At 50.7% G+C, this 24,082-nt stretch overlaps 1 protein-coding gene across 3 annotated transcripts in view; it reads left to right on the forward strand.

Annotated features, from left to right (window-relative positions):
- The window catches only part of LOC137425475 (lysosomal proton-coupled steroid conjugate and bile acid symporter SLC46A3-like), a 69,253-nt gene that overhangs the window by 43,383 nt on the left and 1,788 nt on the right, over positions 1-24,082 (forward strand). For all 3 annotated transcript variants that reach the window (XM_078776705.1, XM_078776704.1, XM_078776707.1), the window contains 2 exons: positions 6,375-6,458; positions 22,266-22,422. In XM_078776705.1, the coding sequence (XP_078632831.1) occupies positions 6,375-6,458; positions 22,266-22,422 (241 nt within the window). The remainder of the gene's footprint in view (positions 1-6,374; positions 6,459-22,265; positions 22,423-24,082) is intronic.

A 24,082-nucleotide genomic window follows, 5' to 3' on the forward strand; every position in this document is an offset into this window, starting at 1 on the left:
GGCATGCTGAAAAAGCCCCGTACCTAGCCTGGTCGAGCGTACATGGCGAGTGAACTTTGAGTCCTTGCAAGGAATCTCGGGCCATCGGTGTTATCGCCAGAGTTGTGGAAAAGCCTGCGAAGCCAGGTACAAGGGTGAAATTCTGGAGAATCTTCGCCTCAAGGCCGCGGCTCGAGTGAGAGCCGTCCGCCATTTCGTCCCGCGCGCTACCTTCAGCAGAACAGGTTTTTGTCGTGTCGGGTGGGCTTATCCTCCGGTGGTTTGCCGGGGACGGCTGTGCAATAAAGCAGCGTTTGAAGATTGCCCTGCGGTTCACCGATTGAACAGCAAATGTGTACGCGCGCGTCTTTGGAGATTTCCCTTTCTACCACTAAAGCAAGAGTGCTGGGTGTTGGACCACGTGACTTCTGTGTCGCTTCGGCCGTCTACGCCTCGGTTGCTCTTGATCGGACATTGGTTCAACGATCGCCGGAGCACATCAACTTCGCCTTGGAGGGGTATAGAGACATTGCGGAGGGCTCGGTTCCATTTCCTGGGAGGGCCATGAGTTGGGGTTACGTTACTAGATAAGCCTAAGGTGGTACTGTGGCGGACAGTACTGGCATGGTGACATCATTCCGCGCACAAAGTGGGCGGTGGCCACGCCCGAGGGGTAGGCGTGTCCTCATGATATACACCGGGCGCGCAGCCCGGAGCGCGCCAGTGTTACAGTGAGCTCCTGAAATAAAGACGCTTATAAGTTACCGCTTGTCCGCTTCCTCCTTGCTCGCAAGCAGCGCGCGTAACGCCGCGCTTTACTGGTGACACCCTTGACGTTGGATCTGCCGGAGCGATCCTTCCACACGCGACGCCATTGCCATGGCCAACTTCATCAAACTTCCCGAATTTTGGGAGGCTCAGGCCGAAGTCTGGTTCGTCCAGGCCGAAGCCCAATTTCAGCTTCGGCGCCTCACCGGCGATGACACGCGCTATTGCCACGTCGTCGCGTCCCTCGGGCCCGGCACGGCCGCTCGAGTTGTGTCCGTCCTTCGCCACCCACCGGACGGCCACAAGTACGAGGCACTCAAGCGGCTACTCCTAGCCACGTTCGGCCTCACGGACGACGCACGGGCCGACCGCCTCCTGGATCTCCCTGAGCTCGGTGACACGCGCCCGTCGGTCCGAATGGACCATATGCTGTCACTGTTGGGCGACGAAGCCCCCGGTTCTCTATTCCGGGCGCTTTTCCGTCGCCAACTTCCAGCGCAGGTTCGCCTCGCGTTGGCCGGGACCGGGCTAACGGAACCCCGAGCAATGGCAGCCGAGGCGGACAAGTACTTCGCTGCTTCGGACACGCGGGCGAGAGTCGGCGTGGCCGTCACGGCCCTCGTGGCTGATGCTGCTGATGCTGCTGCTGATGCTGCTGATCCACAGCATCAGCTTATACAGCATACGCAGCATGCTGATACGCACCTCGTGACCGCCGCCACGCCCCGCCCACCGCCGCGGTGAAAACCGCCACCGCGGGGAAACCCGCCAACTCCACCGGCCTGGCGGAGCCAGCCGCGCTCCTCCAGCTCCACCACCTGGTGCTGGTTCCACGCCAAGTTCGGCCACGAAGCTCGGCAGTGTCATCCGCCATGCTCCTTCAACAGGTCGGGAAATGCCTGGGCCGGCGCTCAATAGTGGCGATGAGCGCCGGCCGTTCGAGCAGCCTGCTGTTCATAACGGACACCTTCTCCGGGCGCCGTTACCTGTGCGACACGGGAGCGCAGGTGAGTGTCGTTCCCGCCGGCACGTCAGACAAGCACGCCGCGGGTGGGGGCCCCGCGCTGCTTGCCGTGAACGGGACGCCCATCCATCCGTACGTATGGAAAACGCTGCCTCTCTCTGCGGTTCGGAGGGCAGGTTTTCCGATGGACGTTCGTCACCGCCGACGTGCCCATGGCACTGCTTGGCGCGGACTTCCTGTGCACTAATGGGCTCCTGGTCGACATCAAGCACAGACGTCTTGTCCAGGCCGAGACTTCAGCTCGCTCGCTTGTGCGTTGCCCAGCTCAACGAGCGGCTTGCCAAGCGGCTTGCCGAACGGTTCGGTTCCGGCCACGTTGGTCTGTACGCTTCCGGCAGCGGACGCATTCACCCGCCTCCTCGCCGGCTTCCCGGCCCTCACGCGGCCCACCTTCTCGGCGGGGGCCGTCAAGCACGGGCTGGCCCATCACATCCCCACCGTCGGGCCACCGGTCTACGCCCGGGCACGCCGCCTCGAGCCGACGAAGCTGGCGGTGGCAAAAGCGGCGTTCGCTACCCTGGAGCGACTCGGCATCGTTCGGCGCTCAGAGAGCGCTTGGGCGTCACCGCTGCACATCGTGCCGAAGCCCGGCGGAGGATGGCGACCGTGCGGGGACTATCGCCGTCTCAATGACGCCACGACTCCCGACTGCTACCCCGTCCCCCACATTCAGGACTTTTCCGCCCGTTTGGCAGGCATGTCCTTCTTCTCGAAGGTGGACCTCATACGCGGCTACCATCAGGTCCCCATCAGGCCGGAGGACGTCCCGAAGACGGCGGTCATCACGCCATTCGGACTCTTCGAGTTCCTGCGCATGCCCTTCGGTCTGAAGAATGCGGCTCAGGCGTTCCAGCGACTGATGGACAGCGTCCTGCGTGACTTGGATTTTGTCTACGTCTACCTGGACGATATCCTCGTCGCCAGCGCGTCCCGCGAAGAGCACCTACGCCACCTCCGCACGCTCTTCGAACGCCTGGGCCAGCATGGCCTGATTGTGAACCCCGCAAAGTGCCGGTTCGGCGCCACCATAATCGATTTTCTGGGGCACCGTGTCACCAGGCACGGAGCCGTCCCCCTGCCGGCCAAGGTGGAGGCGGTGAAGGGGTTTCCGCGCCCCCGCACGATCAGAGGGCTGCAGGAGTTCCTGGGCATGGTGAACTTTTACCATCGGTTCCTGCCCCGTATCGCCCAGCTCCTGCGCCCCCTGCACGAAGCTCTCCGAGGTAAGCTGGGCAAAGGCGACGTTACCTGGACCGAGCAGATGGACACGGCGTTCACGGGCGCGAAACTCGCCTTGGCTAACGCCACCATGCTCGCGCACTCGGCGCCCGATGCACCGATCGCCCTCACCACCGATGCCTCGGACTACGCGGTGGGCGCGGTGCACGAGCAATGGGTGCGTGGAGCTTGGCAACCGCTGGCGTTCTTTAGCCGGCAGCTTCGCCCGCCCGAACGCCGTAACAGTACCTTCGACCGCGAGTTGCTTGGGCTTCACTTGGCGGTCAGGCACTTCCGCCATCTGCTCGAGGGCCGTGCGTTCACTGCCTTCGTCGACCACAAGCCGCTGATCTTCGCGATGGGCAAGGTCACCGAGCCGTGGTCGGCCCGGCAGCAGCGTCACCTCTCGGCCGTGTCCGAGTACACGACGGACATCCAGCACGTCGCGGGAAGGACAACCCGGTGGCGGATTGCCTTTCCCGGGCCGTCGCCCACGCAGTCCACCTCGGCATCGACTATGCCCGGATGGCAGTGGACCAGGCCGCTGACCCCGACGTCCAGGCCTTGCGGACCACCGTCACAGGCCTCCACGTCACCGAGGTGGCGTTCGACGGCGCGGGCGCGGCCCTCTTGTGCGACGTCTCCCTCGGGCGTCCTCGCCCCATCGTGCCCGCGGGCTGGCAGCGCCAGGTGTTTGACGCCATCCACGGCCTGTCCCACCCGGGCGCGAGGGCCTCCCAAAGGCTGATCGCCAACAAGTTCGTCTGGCATGGCCTCCGGAAGGCCGTCCGCGGCTGGGCCAGGACGTGCCTCGCGTGCCAGCGCGCCAAGGTGCACTGGCACACCCAGGCCCCGTTGGCCCCATTCATGGTGCCGGAACGCCGGTTTGACAACGTCCACGTGGACCTGGTGGGACCTCTGCCCCCCTCGCAGGGTTTCACCTACGTCCTCACCATGGTGGACCGCACCACCCGGTGGCTGGAGGCCGTGCCCTTGGCATCGACAACGGCGGCCGATGTCGCGCAGGCTTTCATCGCCACCTGGGTCGCCCGGTTCGGCGCCCCCTCAGACATCTCGTCCGACCGCGGCCCCCAGTTCACCTCGGAGCTCTGGGGGGCGGTCGTGCAGGGGCTCGGGGTCCGGCTGCACCGAACCACGGCCTACCACCCCCAGGCTAACGGCCTGTGTGAGCGATTTCACCGCTCATTGAAGGCCGCGCTCCGGGCCACCCTCCGCGATGGCGGCTGGGTCGACAGGCTCCCCTGGGTCCTGCTGGGCCTCCGGACGGCGCCCAAGGAGGACCTGCACGCATCCGCGGCGGAGTTGGTCTTCGGGCAACCGCTGCGGGTGCCGGGCGAGTTCCTCTCCGACTCCACGGCACAATGGTCCGCGGCACAGCAGCGCTCCGCTCTGCAAGAGACCGCCCAGAGGTTCGCCCCGGTGCCAACGGCATGCCACGGGCACCCACCGACGCACGTCGCCCCGGAGCTTCGCACGGCGGAGTACGTCTTCGTCCGCCACGATGCCCACCGGACACCACTGCGGCCCCCGTACGACGGGCCTTTCCGCGTGCTGGAGACCGGGGAGAAGCACTTCACCCTGGACATCGGCGGTACTCCTGACCGCGTTTCGGTAGACCGCCTCAAGCCGGCCCACCTCGACGTGGACCATCCACCGCCAGTGGCCCGAACCCCACGTCGGGGCCGCCCCCCTGCGGGCGGACCCCCGGCACCGCCCAGCCCCGCCGCCACGCCGCCCCCCGGTCCTGCACCCATCCCAGGGGCAGCCAGGGGCATCCCACCTGGCATCCCTGCACCCCGGACGCCGCCGATCGCCAGGGGGCGCTTCGGCCGGGTCATTCGTCTGCTCCGCAAACTGGCCCTCCAGGTGCGCGGGAATTCTGGGGGGGCGCGTGTGGCGGACACAAAAGCCCACTGGCGTGGTGACATCATTCCGCGCACCAAGTGGGCGGTGGCCACGCCCGAGGGGTAGGCGTGGCCTCATGATATACACCGGGCGCGCAGCCCGGAGCGCGCCAGTGGTACAGTGAGCTCCTGAAATAAAGACGCTTATAAGTTACCGCTTGTCCGCTTCCTCCTTGCTCGCAAGCAGCGCGCGTAACGCCGCGCTTTAGTACCATCTTAAGATATTTATTGTATTGTATTGTATTGTATTATTCCCATGTGATTTTTAATATATTCTTTTCTGGATAACCATTGGTGTGGTTTCCTTATTGATGTGGATTGTTTCCTTTGAGGATTTCATGGATGGTTTCAGTAGTGATTGATTTCGACACGGAATAACATCTATATCTTTCTGCCGTGGTTCCTCTCAGGGTTCGGGGGTTACCGAGACCAGGAGATTGCAGAGGACCCCGTAACATGTGATATAACTGTATTACATAATACATGATATTGCAAGTCCTTTGAAGTTATAGGTATGGGTTTATAAAGCAAGAAAGCAGCCTTGTTAGTATCAGATTGAACTGTAAATCCTATACACAGGATCTACTAGGTCTATACCGTTCAGGAATATGTTTTTACAGATCTTCATCACTGTCCTCCTGACATCCTCCTCCATCACCCTGCGCATCGTAAGAGCATGACCAAGGGTTGGCGTCAGGAAGGGCATCCGGCCATAAAAACATTGCCTCAAACAGGGAACCATGATTGTCATGGGGCCCGCAAGGCTAACCCCTGCTCTAGCGGGGAAAAATGGCCTTAAAACGATCATTCATTCATCACTGTCCTCCTGAGTGTCATTTTCGCAAAGGTGTCTACGCAAATTCCAACATTAATTTTTGGATTCCTCATGTTCTGAATATTCCAAAAATGTATAGTTTTGCTAATTTCCAAAAATTTTGAACGAAAAAACATATTGAACCTGACTATACATTCCAGTATTTTGAGTAATTATTCATCCCATTTCCAGATAGGATTGTACAGAGCTGGTTCATTTGCTTTTGAGCTGTGTAGTCTGTGTATGATTCCCGTAAATTCTCGGATTGATGCTTCACAGGAAGTGCTTAGCATCACAAACTGCACCCTCCCCCAGGTGGATGGATGTTAAGCTAGGTGTTCTATCTGATGGTGTTAGTTGGTTGACGTTGCATACAATTTTATCTTTAAAGTTGACATTTCAAAATGCAGTTAGCTTATGTCTTATTCACACCACAAAATATTCCATTCCGAGGCATGTAACCATTCCGAGGTTTTGCAGAGGACATTAGGACAAATTCATAACAATACGTTTACTTTCGAAATTTGTACTCTGTCTGCCCCGTTAAGGTTTTGTGAATATAACAGAAATTTTGAATGAATTACATTGAATTTATTTGGAGAGTTTTGCCCTAAATGGAGGTTGCATCTCACTTTTGTGTTTACAGTGCAAATCCCTCTGCTTTTAAGGGGAATGCCGGCTCCCTTAATGAGGTCAATGATTTCCAGCACGGTCCTGCCAACGGAACAAGGTGTGATTGCCATTGTTTGTCATACTTATGTTCAGTACATTTGTTTTGGAATTCACCCTTCAACATTACTCAAAGGGAAGTTTTCTTAAAATATTTTAGCTGTTCGCTTGGATTGAGTTTATATTGTTGCATTTGTGCCATAAAGGCAAACTCCCTATAGTTAAATTGCATGACAACATGTAGCCTGCATTAGTTAGTTATGTCTTATTGAATGTAAAGATTATCCCTTCCCATTGTGTAGTAAAAAAAGACCAAACGCGTTGAGTAGGCAGGTTGTCAAGCCTTCGTGACTGGGAGGAGCCATAACACCAGATGTGCAGGAAGGCATGGCCAGAAGCACAGGCCCACGTGACCAGTGAGGAGCCGGGAACCTGTCGCGATGATGCGGCAAACCTCAGCCAATGGGAGGCTGTGGAACATTTTGAGGGGCGTGGGCGGATCTGGTAAAAGCCCACGCAGATCGATTATCACTCTCTTGGCTTTGGATTTTCGCTGCGCACGCCATGACCTCATGCTCTGTTCCTCTTTTGCCTGGGATTTCGCCATGCCACGACCTCCTGCTCACGATTCTCTTGCCTTTGTCTTTGTCAACACCAAGTGTCTGCGCCGATCGTTTGCACCGTCTGGCTGACCTGCAAGCGTTGGCAATTTCTACTCGTCCCACCTGCGCTGAATCTAACTCGTCCAGGCTGCACGTGAGGACCGAACTGCGCACACCAGACCACGTGGTCAACATCGAGGAATCCCAGCACGTACATCGGTACGGCCTTTAACCAGTGCCCTTTTGTCCCTGTGAGTGTGTGTGTCAGAGAGTGAATGCGCCAGTCGGGGTTTATTAGTAGGTCATATTTGGTAAGCTGTATCTTCGTCTCTGTTTCTCTGTGCTTTGTAGAATAAAAGGCTGTACATTTTTGTTCTTCCTTTCCAACCTGTTCAGTATGTCCTTTTCTCCATTGGCCTAGCATCATCCGAGACCGAATTTGGCTCGAATCGGGTCCATAAATATTGTTGGGGTAAGGCCGCTTTCCACACCGTGCAAAACCGCTCGGCATCCAGAAGGTGTGGGAAAGTGAGGGTTCAATCGCCATCTTTGTTGACGTGTGCACATTGCACCTTGAATTTGGAACCCTCCCGGTCTCTCGTACCACTTGGTACTTCGGTCATACCTCCTCGACCCGTAACAAATTGGTATTCAGGAGTGGGATTTGAACCCCTCGTACTCCGGCTAAATACCGTAACAAATTGGTTGTCAGGAGTGGGAATTTGAGTGAACGTGACCCTGCCGACCTTACCCGTAACAAATTGGTGTCTGGGAGTGGGATTGGACCTGCAGTACATTTCACGTGCTGCGAAATTACGAGCGTTTGGAAATTTAGTTTAAAACAAAATTAAAATTAAATTCGGATGATGTCGGGCCAAGACGTGCAGGTTCCGGTGGGTATAGAAAATGTAGAGAATGAGGATAAATTCTTCCTGGGAATTCTTCCAAAGCAAACTGATCTCTCTCATGCACAGATTTATCCCATCTCGCCTTCAATTGTCTTACCCTTCCTCCCGTCCATGGTACACTGAATCTTCTGGTGAGGCAGTTGCCCTGAAACAACTTGCCTTTGCCTCTTGGAAGGCTAATCCAACTGAAGGCAATCTCAGTTCCTTCCACCAAGCTCGGAACAAGTGTGTGTCTACCCTCAGGAGTGCCAGGAAGCACTATCTCTCCTCACTCAAGAATGAACTCTCAAACCTGTCTCCTTCCTCCAAATCCTGGTGGCGTCTGGTCAAATCCGTTTCTGGTGTTTGTTCCCCCTCCATCCCCTCCCTTACCTCAAATGGCCACACAGTTGACATCGCACGTGACAAAGCCAAATGCCTCAACTCTGTGTTCGCCTCAAAATCCTTAGTCCCAAACCCATCTCTCTCTGTTCCCACTTTTCCCAGTCGAACCCAACTGCTCCTGGACTCTGTGTCCTTCTCTCCTGACAAGGTGGAGGAGTTTTTGTCAAACCTCGACTCTGATTCTGCAACTGGACCAGACGGCATCAGCCCACGGGTCCTAAAATCCTGCTCTGCCGCTCTATCTCACCCTCTCTCTGTTCTTTTCACCCTATCTTTTGCTCAAGGTCATCTGCCAGCATCCTGGAAATCACCTAACATTACCGCTTTACACAAAAAAGGTGCAAAAACAGATCCTTGCAACTACAGACCAATCAGCCTGCTCCCAATTATCAGCAAAGTCATGGAATCCATCATTGCTTCGGATATGAAATCTTTCCTCTTCTCCAATGGCTTGATCTCTGATCATCAATTTGGTTTCAGACCAGGTCACTCTACTCTGGACATGCTGCTTCTGCTGTCTCAACAATGGATGGAGGTCCTCAATGCCAAACAGGAAATCAGAGCTGTCTCCCTTGACATATTACAGGCCTTTGATACGGTCTGGCACCCAGCTCTGCTCACCAAACTCTCCTCCTATGGTATCCATGGAAATCTCCATGCATGGCTTGCGGACTTCCTCTCTGGTCGTAGTCAACGTGTGGCCCTGAATGGATTTCTCTCATCTCCCCTTCCTGTTCAGGCTGGAGTTCCCCAAGGAAGTGTGCTGGGCCCTGTGCTTTTTCTGGTCTTTATCAATGATCTCTCCGACTCTCTGGAAAATCCTCTCTATCTCTTTGCTGATGACTCCACTCTCTGCCGCTCCATTCCTCTTCCCTCAGATCGGCAGTCTGCAGCCTCCTCACTCTCTGAAGACCTGGACAAAATCACAGACTGGTCAAACAAGTGGAACATGTCTTTCAATCCTGACAAATCTCACTCTCTTACTATGTCTCTCCGAAAAGATCGACTGGACAACCCTCCCATCTACTTTCTCAACAATCCTCTCCAAAAAGTTCTGTCGCTCAAGCTTTTGGGTCTCACTATCTGCCATGATCTTTCTTGGGAAAACCACATTTCCAAGCTGGCCTCCAAAGCCAGTCGCCGACTGGGCATCCTCCATCATGCGAAGTCCTTCCTCGGCACACCTGAGCTCCTCACCACATACAAGGCTTTCATCCGCAGCTCAATGGAATACTGTTCTCCCCTATGGGCTGGTGCTCCTGCCTCACACCTGGCTCGGCTTCACGCTGTTGAATCCAAAGCTTTCAAAATCATTGGAATCTCCCGCGATGAAGCTATCTCTGAGGGCCTTTCACTCACTCACCGCAGGCAGGTAGGTGGTCTTTCTGTCTTCTACCGACTCCTCTCCGGCCTTGCTCCCCCAGCTCTCTCTGTGCTCTGTCCCCCAAATATTCCTACAGGTCGCACAAGATCTGCCAGCAACCCTCTGATGGTTAAACTGCCGAAATCTCGGCTCTCTGCTCACCTTCACTCTTTCATTCCTCTTTTCTCCCGCCTGTGGAACAAACTCCCACACTCCCTTCAATCCCTCTCCTCCCTCCAGGTCTTTAAAACAGCTGTTCACCACCATCTCTTATCTTCCCCCATCCATAACCTTGATCTTTTCTACCCCCCACTAATTCACCCCAGATCCACCTTGTTTGAAATTCCAACTTCTTTCCTGGAAATCCTGGCAGTGTCCATATGTTTATACCTCTCCCACCCCCCCCCCCCCCTTCACATGCCTCCCCCCAAAGCCCTCTCCCTCCCACAGATCTCTCGATGTCTCCATGTCTCTCGGTCCCTGCTCTCAAATGTTGTGTTTGTGTCCTTCCCCCTCTCTCCCCATCTTGTCTACCGCTCCCGATGTTATTTGTTTTATGTGTCTGTTTGTGTTTCTGTGTGATTAATGTTCGCTCTTTCACGAGCCTCGATCTTGTATACAAAAAAAAAAAAAATAATAATAATAATAATAATAATAAAAGAAAATAAAAAATTAATGGCCCAGGACACAGGCGAACAGATTGAACTTGGAATTAATCACGGCACAGCAGCGAGTGAAGACAATGGCCGCACTTCGCACGCACAGCCAGCGGCGGAGGCTGAACCCGTTGTGCAAGCTCGGTTTAACATGGAGTTATTCATGACTCAATGCATCGCATACTTGGAAGAGTCAAGATGTGAAGTGAATAAAATGGGTGATCGAATGGATAAAATGGGGGAGGAGATTGGGCGTAAGATGGGCGAGGAGTTCGCGGGTGCACGTGACGAGGTAAAGCGGAGTGAGATGTGCGTCCAGCGAGGGCTGAAGGACAGCACGGCTAAACTGACTGGGGCAATGGGAGTAGTGACGCGGGATGTAGAGAAACCGACGAAGGTAGAGTTGGAAGAGGAAATTTGGGGGGCGCGGCAGGAAATAGTAGAGGCGCAATGGGAAATAAAAGAGGGGAAACAGAAGCTGGAGGAGGTGGAAAAAGAGGAAATTATAGAAATTAAAAAGAAAGAAGGAGAGACAGAGAATGAATTACGGAAGGAATTGCGTGAATGTGTGTGAGAGTGGTGTTCGGACCGTGATGAAATGCCTGTTAATCGAATAGAAAGATTGCAGGTTCATGAAGAGAGCCGGGAAAAGGTGAGCCCCGAGGTGAGTGGCGATATCGGAAATGTGTTTGGTGCGAGCGGGTGCTCGGCGAGCTTGGGAGAAAGGCCAGACCCGGGGGTTCGTGAAGGGCCCATTGTGAGAGTTACGAATGAGACGGAGTGTGTGGAGAGAGTGTGTGCGATTACGGAGTGTGTGGAGAGAGTGTGCGCACCGGTGTGTGCGAGTACGAAATGGATGTGTGAGGGATGATGCGGCTCAGGCATCGATGCCGACCGGGGTAGTACACAGTGGGACAGGTAGAGTACGCGAGCCTCCGACGAATGGTGTGCCGTGGGGACCGGAGGGAATCGGTGCTGCGTCGGTCTCACAAGGACCGGCATGCACGATTCGTAACTCCGGCACGCGCACGGTATTGTTGGCGCCATACCGCGGCTAGAGCGATCGGCGGGTTTTGAGGGGTAATTCGGAGTTTCGGAGCCATGCACCTTACCGGGTGAGGTTTTGTAACCGTGGCCGGCTGGGTCATCGTGCGTGGGACCGCAGGGCCCCGCGCAGGGATGGAGCCCGGCACCTGGGCCCATCAATTCCCCCCCCCCCCCCCCTCGGATCATCAATGCCGGCCGGACAACAACCCATACAGCCCACCAACCACCCGCATGGATCGCTCGGCCCTTAGAGGCCGAGCCACGACAAAGTACCTCTCTGAATGGGGGCTCATTGCTTAGAGGACTGGGGGAAGTATGTGCCCCCACGTGGGGGTATGGTCGTGAGACCATTCCCCACGTGGACGGGGCCCATGAGCACTAGTTTAGGGGGATAGCATTGTGAGGCCCATGGAGGGACCCGCAATGGTTGCTCCATGGGGGCACCGAAGCACTAGCTGAGGGAGGGCTAGGATAATGATTAGGGATCTAGAGAGACAATAGGGACAAGATGTAAGTAGTGACAATGAATTGTAGAGGGGAAGTAGAGAGTTTAGCTGGTTGTTAACAAAGGGGTGTGCATAGTGCAAAGGGATGACAGGGAAGCAAGAGTTATGGGGGAAATTAGTTAGATAGATGATGCTGTGTGTGTGAGAATAAAGGGAATTGAATTGTGTAGTGGTGTGAAAATATTTGGTGTGAGAAATAGTGGTGTGCAAATAATTGGTGTGAGAATAAATGGTGTGGAATGAATGGTGTGGAATGCATGGTGCGAAGGATTGAATGGGAGGAGTGGAGCTCATTCACGAAGGCCCGGGTGGGTAGTTCAAAGTTAGATAGAGGGTACAGGTAAATTACCTGGATTTTGACACCTGTGGTGCTGATTATGAGAATAGTTGTTGTTTTTTTGTGAGGTGCAGGAGACGGTGGAATGGCTGGGCGTGTGGCTTAATTGGTAGAAATAATTATTTGGGGCACTCCGTCACTGGGAGCTCGTCGGCCAGGTAAGGCAGCAGGTAGGCTCAGGGAGCCAGTTAGGTTAGTATGAGTGGGGCCCGAGGATCCAAGGAAGGACCCGGGTTGCCCAATGCCAAGGTGGGCATCGAGGAGGTTAAGCGCCAGGTAGGGCTTTCCCCAGATAGGGTAGTTGTGAGGAGCAGGCAGGCTCGGGAGGCAGCTCCAGTGAACGGAGGGGTGCAGGTAGGTAGACCTGCTGGTAGAGCCACACGACCCAGCCCCAAAATTGTGTGAGGGCACAGATAGTAAAATTTGTGGGGTGAGACCCAAATTCAGGAGGGCACCACAGTGTGGGCAATGGGAATTCGGGTTCTTAGAACCACATAGTTTAAAAGAAGGCCGATTGGCAGGGTACAAACCCGGGGAGATTAAAATGTGTAATGATGTTAGTGTAGTTAGAATTTTGTGAAGACCCTTTCGCACCATCCACAACCATCCACAAGGGGATGGATTTCGCACCACGAGACTCAATGTTTGATTGGTAAGATGCATCACGACGTGAGTACGAAACATTGTGTTCATTCCGCCTTTTCTTCCTGGGAGAACCTGGGGGGAGTTGGGGATGAATTTGGAATAAAGAGGGGATGGGGGAGACGCGACGTAGAGACGAATTGTAAATACAAGGAGGGCTAGGGTAGTGTAGTTAACGGTGGGAGGCACGAACGGGTAGTGCCAGGCTCGACTTCACTCTGCCGGCGTTCCTCTCACCCGCTTGTCATACCTGTGTTTTGCATGTGCAACCGTGTCTTTTCCTTTTTGCTCGTTGCGTCTTCTCTTCCTGCCCGATCCAGGACCATCACGAGGAACATCTTGCCGTCGCAGCATCTTGCTGCCATCAACACTCACATCCATCCACTCATCACTCATTATGGACAACTGGCTCAGTGGCCACACCCATTTCCATGGTTACACCTCTTGGCTGCCTCATAATCTTGCTGCAGATGGACCACCTGTTGGGTGGCACTGACACCACACATGGATCACCTGTTGGGTGGCATTGGCACCATACATTTGGACCACTTGTCAAGTGGCCCTGCTCGTGAATAAAAAAAGGATCCATGTGTGCAATTATGAAGATTTAGATGGCCCTGATCTTGAAATGGCCTGTATGCTTGTCAGGGCCAGCCGGTTTTTGTTAGCCTGCCTACCAAGGCAAGAAGACAGAAGATGACGCCAGCAACAAGAATATGACTCCAGCAACAAATTCTCCAAGTTTTATTCCTCAAGTCCAGGTCCTGGGTCATAGTTTTTGTAAAATAAATGGTGTTTTAGTGTAAAATGTAAAAATGTTGCCCACCGGTTATGTTTAGTTTCAAAATCCGGCAATATGTGAACAGTATAAGGTTGTGGGTGTGAATCTGTAAGGTAGTTTCTCAACGCATTAGGAGGGACATATTTAATTAAAAAATGTACATTTAAATGTTAAAAAAAAAAATGTCGCACGCACTGGGATTAGAGTTAGAAATGTTAGGGGAATCACATCTACGTGTTACACTAAAAGTAATGTTTAATGAATGCCAGCTCACCCCAGCCACTCTGTGTGGACGACTCCGGTCGAGTCTTGGTGAGAGAAGGGAATGTTGCAATTGTGCCACAAAGGCAAACTCCCTATAGTTAAATTGCACGACAACATGTAGCCTGCATTAGTTAGTTATGTCTTATTGAATGTAAAGATTAGCCCTTCCCATTGTGTAGTAAACAAGCGTTACGCCTAGGTCCCCCGTCGGGGAAGTGATGTGAGTTGACAAAGTGGAACACGCAGAAAACATGCTATGATATGATATTTCACTCACAAGGGTCAGACAAACATGGAGGCGGCCATCTTGGATTTTGACGTGGCGACCCAATTTTCAATAGCGTTCTTCCTTATGCCTGGATACACCCACACACCAGAAGGTACTTCGCTTATTTTTCAAGATATTTCGCTCACAAGGTTCAGACATATATATGGTGGCGGCCGTCCTGGATTTTGACATGGCGACCCACTTTACAATAGCGGTCTTCCTTATGCCGAGATATACCCACACACCAAATTAGAAGTTGGTACTTCGCTTATCTTTCAAGATATTCTTCTCACAAGATTCAGACATACATGGCGGCGGCCATTTTGGATTTTGACGTGGCGACCCAATTTTAAACAGCGTTCTTCCGTGTGCCTAGATACACCCACACACCAGATTAGAAGTTGGTACTTCGCTTATTTTTCGAGATATTTCGCTCACAAGGTTCAGACATATATATGGTGGCGGCCATCTTGGATTTTGACGTGGCAACCCAATTTTCAATAGCGTTCTTCCTTATGGCGAGATACACCCACACACAAAATTAGAAGTTGGTACTTCGCTTATTTTTCAAGATATTCATCTCACAAGGTTCGGACATACATGGCGGCGGCCATCTTGGAATTTGACATGGCGACCCAATTTTCAATAGCGTTCTTCCTTATGCCTAGATACACCCACACACCAGATTAGAAGTTGGTACTACGCTTATTTTTCAAGATATTTCGCTCACAAGGGTCAGACATATACATGGTGCTGGCCATCTTGGATTTTGACGTGGCGACCCAATTTGCAAAAGCCTTCTTCCTTATGGCGAGATACACCCACACACCAAATTAGAAGTTGGTACTTCGCTTATTTTTCAAGATATGCAGGTTACAAGGTTCAGACATACATGGCATCAGACATACATGGCGGCGGCCATCTTGGATTTTGACATGGCGACCCAATTTTAAACAGCGTTCTTGCTTGTGCCTAGATACACCCACACACCAGATTAGAAGTTGGTACTTCGCTTATTTTTCAAGATATTTCGCTCACAAGGTTCAGACATATATATGGTGGCGGCCATCTTGGATTTTGACGTGGCGACCCAATTTTCAAAAGCCTTCTTCCTTATTCCGAGATACACCCACACACCAAATTAGAAGTTGGTACTTTGCTTATTTTTCAAGATATTCATCTCACAAGTTTCAGACATACATGGCGGCGGCCATCTTGGCTTTTGACGTGGTGACCCGATTTTAAACAGCGTTCTTCCTTGTGCCTAGATACACCCACACACCAGATTAGACGTTGGTACTTCGCTTATTTTTTGAGATATTTCGCTCACAAGTTTCAGACATATATATGGTGGCGGCCATCTTGGATTTTGACGTGGCGACCCAATTTTCAATAGCTTTCGTCCTTATGCCGAGATACACCCACACACCAAATTAGAAGTTGGTACTTCGCTTATTTTTCAAGATATGCAGGTTACAAGGTTCAGACATACATGGCATCAGACATACATGGCGGCGGCCATCTTGGATTTTGACGTGGGTTGCACCCACACACCAAATTCGAATGCGGTCCTTCGCTTATGCACGCACGCCCGCCCGCACGCACACACACACGCACGCCCACACGGACGGACGGACGGACGAACGGACGGACACACTGATGGAGGGGAAAGCCATAGTCCCCCTTTCGCTCCGCTGAGCGACGGGGGACAAAAAAGACCAAACATGCGTTGAGTAGGCAGGATGTCAAGCCTTCGTGACTGGGAGGAGCCATAACACCAGATGTGCAGGAAGGCGTGGCCAGAAGCACAGACCCACGTGACCAGTGAGGAGCCGGGAACCTGTCGCCATGATGCGGCAAACCTCAGCCAATGGGAGGCTGTGGAACATTTTGAGGGGCGTGGGCGGATCTGGTAAAAGCCCACGCAAATCGATTATCACTCTCTTGGCTTTGGATTTTCGCTGCGCCCGCCACGACCACCTGCTCTGTTCCTCTTTTGCCTGGGATTTCGCTACGCCACGACCTCCTGCTCACGATTCTCTTGCCTTTGTCTTCGTCAACAACAACGTTTGCGCCGATCGTTTGCGCCGTCTGGCTGACCTGCAAGCATTGGCAATTTCTACTCGTCCCACCTGCGCTGAATCTACCTCGTCCAGGCTGCACATGAGTACCGAACTGCGCACACCAGACCACGTGGTCACCAGCAAGGAATCCCAGCACGTACATCGGTACGGCCTTTAACCAGTGCCCTTTTGGCCCTGTGAGTGTGTGTGTCAGAGAGTGAAGGCGACAGTCGGGGTTTATTAGTAAGTAATATTTGGTAAGCTGTATCTTCGTCTCTGTTCCTCTGTGCTTTGTAGAATAAAAGGCTGTACATTTTTGTTCTTCCTTTCCAACCTGTTCGGTACGTCCTTTTTTCCATTGGCCTATCATCATCCGAGACCGAATTTGGCTCGAATCGGGTCCATAAATATTGTTGGGGTAAGGCCGCTTTCCACACCGTGCAAAACCGCTCGGCATCCAGAAGGTGTGGGAAAGTGAGGGTTCTATCGCCGTCTTCGTTGACGTGTGCACATTGCACCTTGAATTTGGAACCCTCTCGGTCTCTCGTACCACTTCGTACTTCGGTCGTACCTCCTCGACCCGTAACAAATTGGTATTCAGGAGTGGGATTTGAACCCCTCGTACTTTGGCTGAATACCGTAACAAATTGGTTGTCAGGAGTGGGAATTTGAGTGAACGTGACCCTGCCGACCTTACTCGTAACAATATGTTAACATATCTATCCGTTAAATGGGCATTAATTTAGTGGGATATTTGTTAAACTGTTTCATGAATAGTTTCATCTGTTGTAATTATTTGAAAATATTTTCAATCCTGTAGGCTGTTGAAGTGTTTGAATCCGACTGGTTTTAAAACTAAATTTCGTTCGCTCGTAATTTTGAGTGCGTGAAGTGCACTCTAGGTCCAGTTATCGCACTCCTGACACCAATTTGTTGCGGATCTCCCGAAGCCCGTTCACGTTACAAAGGCGGGATTAAACCCCTTTTTCCACTTGGGTCTTCGTGTCCACGAGGCCAATCGCCACTTCCGCAGCAAGCGTGAGAAAAGGTATCCCGTCGACGCCGCACATACCTTTGGTACCCACGCTGCTACGAAAACGGGGGTCGGACCTCGCACAAGCCACGCTTAATTGAGCTCGCCCGAGAGGTGTGCGTATCACGTGACTCGTGCCGTTATTTCTATTGAACCCGATTTGAGCGGTTTTATTCGTACTATGCTTGGCCAATTAATGGAAGGGATGGGAACGGTCAAATCAGAGGAAGAACATGATTTATTATAATGTACAGTGTATTGAAGAGACACAGAGCAGGCACTTAAACAATGTTAACCAAAAGCCCAGACACAAGGCCCACTCACTCACACGGGGAAATGGAGGAAGAAAGTTCGTGTTCCCAAACGCGTCCTGGCATCGTCCACTCCGGACAGCTCGCCCGGCGTCGCCCTCTGGCGGTCACGGCACGTATGCAGGAAAACCAGGCAGGAGGAGATCGCGCATCTGTCGCCCGGAACGGGTCATCTTCTCAAGCGCGATTAATACAGCGCAGAGTGCAGGGCACGGGGCACAGGGAAAGTTCGTGTACAACGACGATAATAGGCAATTCAATGCAAGTACTTCGACTTGTTCAGGGGCTGGACAAATTCTCTCTCTCTCTCGTTCTGACTCGTCTCCTGCGCGTTCTCCAGCTCAACTCGCACTCCAGCTCCACTGACCTGAACTGAGGCGGGGGGCTCGGAGCTGGGTTTTATGGCTCCGCCCCGGCCCTACCCGAATGTTCCACGCTCCGCCTCCCGTTGCCGTGTTTAGCCACTCCCCTCGAGCTCTGATGGTGGCTCGCGCTTACCGGCCACTCCCCCTGCAGCTCCTCCCTTCAGCCTTGCCAGACTTGTTCAGGCCAAGCACGTGGCATCCCAGCGCCAAAAGAACACCTAAGCTCACTGGCCTACTCAACGCAAAACTAACACAGGAAAGGACTACGCTTACATTTACTAAGAAATAACTGAACTACTGCGAGGCTACATGTTGTGGTGCGTCTACCTACAAGGGGGGTTATCCTTTATTCTCATAACTGCAACAATACTTATACCAAGTTTGATTTAAATCCAATCAGCTATTCACAAGTTATCACATTTTTACCTGACCTGACATGACCTCTGACCTTTGACCTTGTGACCCCAAAATCTAATCAATTAATCTTTACATCATTATACATATCCATACCAAGTTTGAATTAGATCCCTTTAGCTGTTCTCTAGTTATAGACCTATTACAGACTTTGACCTTTAACCTTTGTCCTCTTGACCCCAAAATCTAATCAATTAATCTTTACATCATTATACATACCTGTACCAAGTTTGAATTCGATCACTTCAGCTGTTCTCAAGTTATAGACCTATTACTGACTTTGACATTTGACCTCTTGAACCCAAATTCTAATCATTTAATCTTTACGTCATTATACATACCTGTACCAAGTTTGAATAAGATAACTTCAGCCCTTCTCAAGTTTAGACCTATGACATACTTTACCTTTGACCTTTGAACCCAAAATCTAATCAGTTAATCTTTACATCATTATACATACCTGTACCAAGTTTGAATTAGATCACTTCAGCTGTTCTCAAGTAATAGACCTATTACAGACTTTGACCTTTGACCTATGACCTCTCGACCCCAACATCTAATCAGTTCATCTTTATATCATTCTACATAATTGTACCAAATTTGGTCAGAATCCCATCACTGGTTCACAAGTTATCACGGTAACAGGATTTTTGCCTAATATGACCGCTCCTTTGGCCTTTGACCTCGTGACCACAAAATTTAATCAGTTCATCTTTACCTCATTAGACATACCTGCACCAGGTTTGACTAAGATTTCAGACCAGGCCTGAACATGTCTGCTGCTCTTCTTCTGCTCCAATCGGCTCATCTGATCATGTGCTTGTCAAAGTGGACATCTCTCTGACCATTCTCAGAGAGCCTCCTCAGCGTCGACGAGTCTGGCATTTCACTCAGGCCAACTGGCACGGTCTTCAAGCAGCCATCAATCATCTGGACTGGTCTCCCATCTCTACCGCCTCTGACATCAACTCATCCTGGGAATTCTTTCAAAGTAAATTGCTCTCTCTCATGCACAGATTTATCCCATCTCGTCTTCAGTTGTCATACCCTTCCTCCCGTCCATGGTACACGGAATCTTGTGGTGAGGCTGTTGCCCTGAAACAACTTGCTTTCGTCTCCTGGAAAGCAAATCCAACGGAAGGAAATCTCATTTCCTTTCACAAAACCCGAAACAAGTGTGTGTCCACCCTCAGGAGAGCCAGGAAACAATATCTCACCGTTCTCAAGACCGAACTCTCTTATCTGTCTCCCTCTTCCAAATCCTGGTGGCGTCTGGTCAAATCTGTTTCTGGTGTTTGTTCCCCCTCCATCCCCTCCCTCACCTCAAACGGCTTAACGGCTGACTCCGCACGTGAAAAAGCTGAATGCCTCAACTCTGTGTTTGCTTCTAAATCTTGTGTCCCAAACCCATCCCTCTCTGTACCCACCGTACCCAGTCATACCCAGCTGCTCCTGGACTCTGTGTCCTTTCCTCCTGACAAGGTGGAAAAGTTTCTGTCAACCCTCGACTCTGATTCTGCAACTGGTCCTGACGGCATCAGCCCACGGGTCCTAAAATCATGTTCTTCTGCTCTTTCACTCCCTCTTTCTGTTCTCTTCACCCTCTCTTTTGCTCAAGGTCATCTGCCATCTGCTTGGAAATCAGCCAACATCACCGCTTTGCACAAAAAAGGTGCAAAAACAGATCCCAGCAACTACAGACCAATCAGCCTTCTCCCAATTATCAGCAAAGTCATGGAATCCATCATTGCTTCAGATATTAAATCTTTCCTCTTCTCCAATGGCTTGATCTCTGATCATCAATTTGGTTTCAGACCTGGTCACTCTACTCTGGACATGCTGCTTCTGCTTTCTCAACAATGGATGGAGGTCCTCAACGCCAAACAGGAAATTAGAGCTGTCTCCCTTGACATTTCACGTGCCTTCGATACGGTCTGGCACCCTGCTCTGCTCACCAAACTCTCTTCCTTTGGTATCCATGGAAATCTCCACGCATGGCTGGCGGACTTCCTCTCTGGTCGTAGTCAACGTGTGGCCCTGAATGGGTTTCTCTCATCTCCTCTTCCTGTTCAGGCTGGAGTTCCCCAAGGTAGTGTTCTGGGCCCTGTGCTTTTTCTGGTCTTCATAAATGATCTCTCTGACTCTCTTGAAAGTCCTCTCTATCTCTTTGCTGACGACTCTACTCTCTGTCGCTCCATTCCTCATCCCTCAGATCGGCAGTCTGCAGCCTCCTCACTCTCTGCAGACCTGGACAAAATCACAGACTGGTCAAACAAGTGGAACATGTCTTTCAATCCTGACAAATCTCACACTCTTACAATGTCTCTCCGAAAGGACCGACTGGACAACCCTCCCATCTACTTTCTCAACAATCCTCTCCAAGAAGTTCTGTCGCTCAAGCTTTTGGGTCTCACTATCTGCCATGATCTTTCTTGGGAAAACCACATTTCCAAGCTGGCCTCCAAAGCCAGTCGCCGACTGGGCATCCTCCGTCGTGTGAAGTCCTTCCTTGGCACACCTGAGCTCCTCACCACATACAAGGCTTTCATCCGCAGCTCAATGGAATACTGTTCCCCCCTCTGGGCTGGTGCTCCTGCCTCACACCTTGCTCGGCTTCACGCTGTTGAGGCCAAAGCTTTCAGAATCATTGGAATCTCCTGCGATGTAGTCAACTCCGAGGGCCTTTCACTCACTCACCGCAGGCAGGTTGGTGGTCTTTCTGTCTTCTACCGACTCCTCTCCGGCCTTGCTCCCCCAGCTCTCTCTGTGCTCTGTCCCCCCAATATTCCTTCAGGTCGCACAAGATCTGCCTGCAACCCTCTTATGGTTAAACTGCCAAAGTCTAGGCTCTCTGCTCACCTTCACTCTTTCATTCCCCTTTTCTCCCGCCTCTGGAACAAACTCCCCCACTCCCTTCAATCCCACTCCTCCCTCCAGGTCTTTAAAACAGCTGTTCACCACCATCTCTTATCTTCCCCCATCGAAAACCTTGATCTTTTCTACCCCCGGTAATTCACCCCAGAGTCCTTGCAGTGTTCATATGTTTTATTCCTCTCCCACCACCGCCCAAGTCCTCCCGATGTCCCTGCTCTCAAATGTTGTGTTTGTGTCCTTCCCCCTCTTCCCCCTCACTTTTGTGTCCTTCCCCCTCTCTCCCCATCTTGTCTGCCGCTCCCCTTGTTTTTTGTGTTTTGTGTGTCGGTTTGTCTTTTTGTGTGATTAATGTTAGCTCTTTCACGAGCCTCGATCTTGTATACAAAAAAAAAAAAAAAGAAGATCCCTTTAGCGTTTAGCCGTTCTCAGGTTATGGCGGTAACAAAAACCTATCACGGATGGACGGACAGCCGGACGGGGTGCCGAGGTCGACTTCGTCGGCGGAGGCATAAAAACTTGATAATATGCATTACAGTGATGTTGAAATCTGAGTGAGAATAATTTCAAATTATCAAAATGTTTCATTTCACTCATTTTAAGCGGAGGTTCAAACCAAAGCATCAAACACTGAGCATTGCAGCAAAGCAGAAGTGATTTTTGCACGCACCATATATTAGCAGCAAGCATGGTTGATGAAGGTGATGGAAGAGTCCTCGGGTAAATTATAGAGTGAATAGAGCAGAATGTTAGTGAAGTAGAACATGTTGTCTTTTGAGGAAATCTGTCAGCAAAGCGATCGGTACTTTTGCTCGTATGGAATATTATAAAACGAGTTAAGTTCTTTCTCGCTGTTCAACCTTTTTGGTGTGTTTTTGTTTTGCTCTTACTTTTTGTTAATCTCAGAATTGATCCAACAGGAATGTGAAACAAATGTGATAAAAATGGATTATCACTTTTTAACTTCTTCATTTTGATGATTACACATTATTTTCAGATATTCACTTGTACTAAAACATGAAGCTTTCTCCTTTGGTGTTCTATCCCCTGTAGGAACTTTATTTTCTCTGGTTAGCTGCCTCCAGTCCTTTTCTGAGATTCTTGCCGCCACCATTTTCAACAACGTCTATGCTGCTACTGTGGCCACTTTTCCTGGCTTCAGCTTCCTCCTTGCAGCTGCAATCGCTGTCATCCCAGTTACCATCATGAGGTATGGTGTGTGCTGTATGATGAGCTCTCGTGTAACATTATCCATGAAACCTGTTCCACTGAACTTTCCGATAACATATTTAGCATTTGAGCCCGTTTGTCTGTCTGCTTGTTGTTTGTCTGTCTGTTTGTCCGCATAGAATAAATATGATTTTCTCTGCAACCATTGGTCCGATTGACAGGAAATTTTCAGCATAGGTGCACCTCCACCTGTATAATTTTTAATGATAATTATGATGTCATAGGTCATGTGGTATGGGCGCCATCTTGGAAAAACCGAAAAACTTTGCACCTTTATATATCCGAAGGTGCTGCATAGATTATAAAGAACTCTCCATGGGGTATAACATGTGCTAATGATGATGTCATAGGTGCCTTCACTATGACGTCATAATTCAACAAGTACAAAACTTCATCCGATCAAGATGAAATTTGTTGAGCGTCATCTATGGATAAATTGGTGGAGAAAAAAAAAATCATGACGTCATAGGTCACGTGGTACGGGCGCCATCTTGGAACAAACGAAAAGCTTTGCACCTCTATATTTCCGAAAGCGCTGCATAGAAAACATTGAGACATGGCTCATTGTGAAGAACTCTCCATGGGGAACAAAATATGTTGATGATGATGTCATAGGTGCCTCCATTATGATGTCATAATTCGACAAGTACAAAACTTCATCCGATCAAGATGAAATTTGTTGAGCGTCATCTAGGGATAAATTGGAGAAAAAATAATAATGGCGTCATCGGTCACGTGGTTTGGCCACCATATTTGATTTAACACAAAAGCCTTAAAACCAATTAAAAACACGTCCTGGCAGGGTCTGATTGCCCTTTCTTCTTTTATTTGTGGAAGGCAGGTCATGTATATAATGAAAGAATGCTTTTGAATAATCTATGTCATTTCTCCTCTCCTTATCTGCACCTGTTAAAGGAAATGTATATGACTTCATTCAGAGATTATGCAACATCAAAGTGAAACAAAATTCTAATTTCAAAAACTGAGACATCTGTTGCATCATCATCTTCAATTTAACTTTATATCGTTTGTTTTTTTGCATACAAATTCTAGGATAATGGTAGAGTGAGGTGAGAGAGGGTAGAAGACAATGCATTGGGTTAGTGCAACAGCATGTGGATGCAACAAGGGGAGAGATAAGAGAGAAGGAAATATAGCAGTCGGAAAATACTGTATATGGGAAAGGTCATCTAGTCATCTAGTTCTGTCGAGTTGTGTCCAACTTCTGGTGATATTCATGATCAGATGGTGACATGAGAGCTATAGGAAGGAAGGTTATGAGGATAAAAAATATCATGGGTAGGGATTGAGGTTGGCCTGTGGTACATGGTGGTATACTGCCAAATTAAAATTTTAAAGGAAAGTGTGAAATCAAATAAACTGAGCAAAGAAGTTCCATAAATGGGAAAAGAGAAACCAACGAGTGGAGTTAAGAAGTGAGTTTGTATGTTGAGTTTCACATGGAGGGGATTGATGGGGGAACTTGCGTAACCTAAAGGGACTGGGTGGGCATTGACAGAGGAAGAACGACATGGTCCCACATTAATTACATGATAACACAGATTCATAATTTGATGACAATATTGTTGATTTAATTTCTATTGGTTTGCTTTATGGAAGATATATAAGTAACTAGAATG

The sequence above is a fragment of the Myxine glutinosa genome, chromosome 4 (genome assembly GCF_964187855.1).
Source record: "Myxine glutinosa chromosome 4, kmMyxGlut1.1, whole genome shotgun sequence".
NCBI classification, from domain to species: Eukaryota; Metazoa; Chordata; class Myxini; order Myxiniformes; family Myxinidae; genus Myxine; species Myxine glutinosa.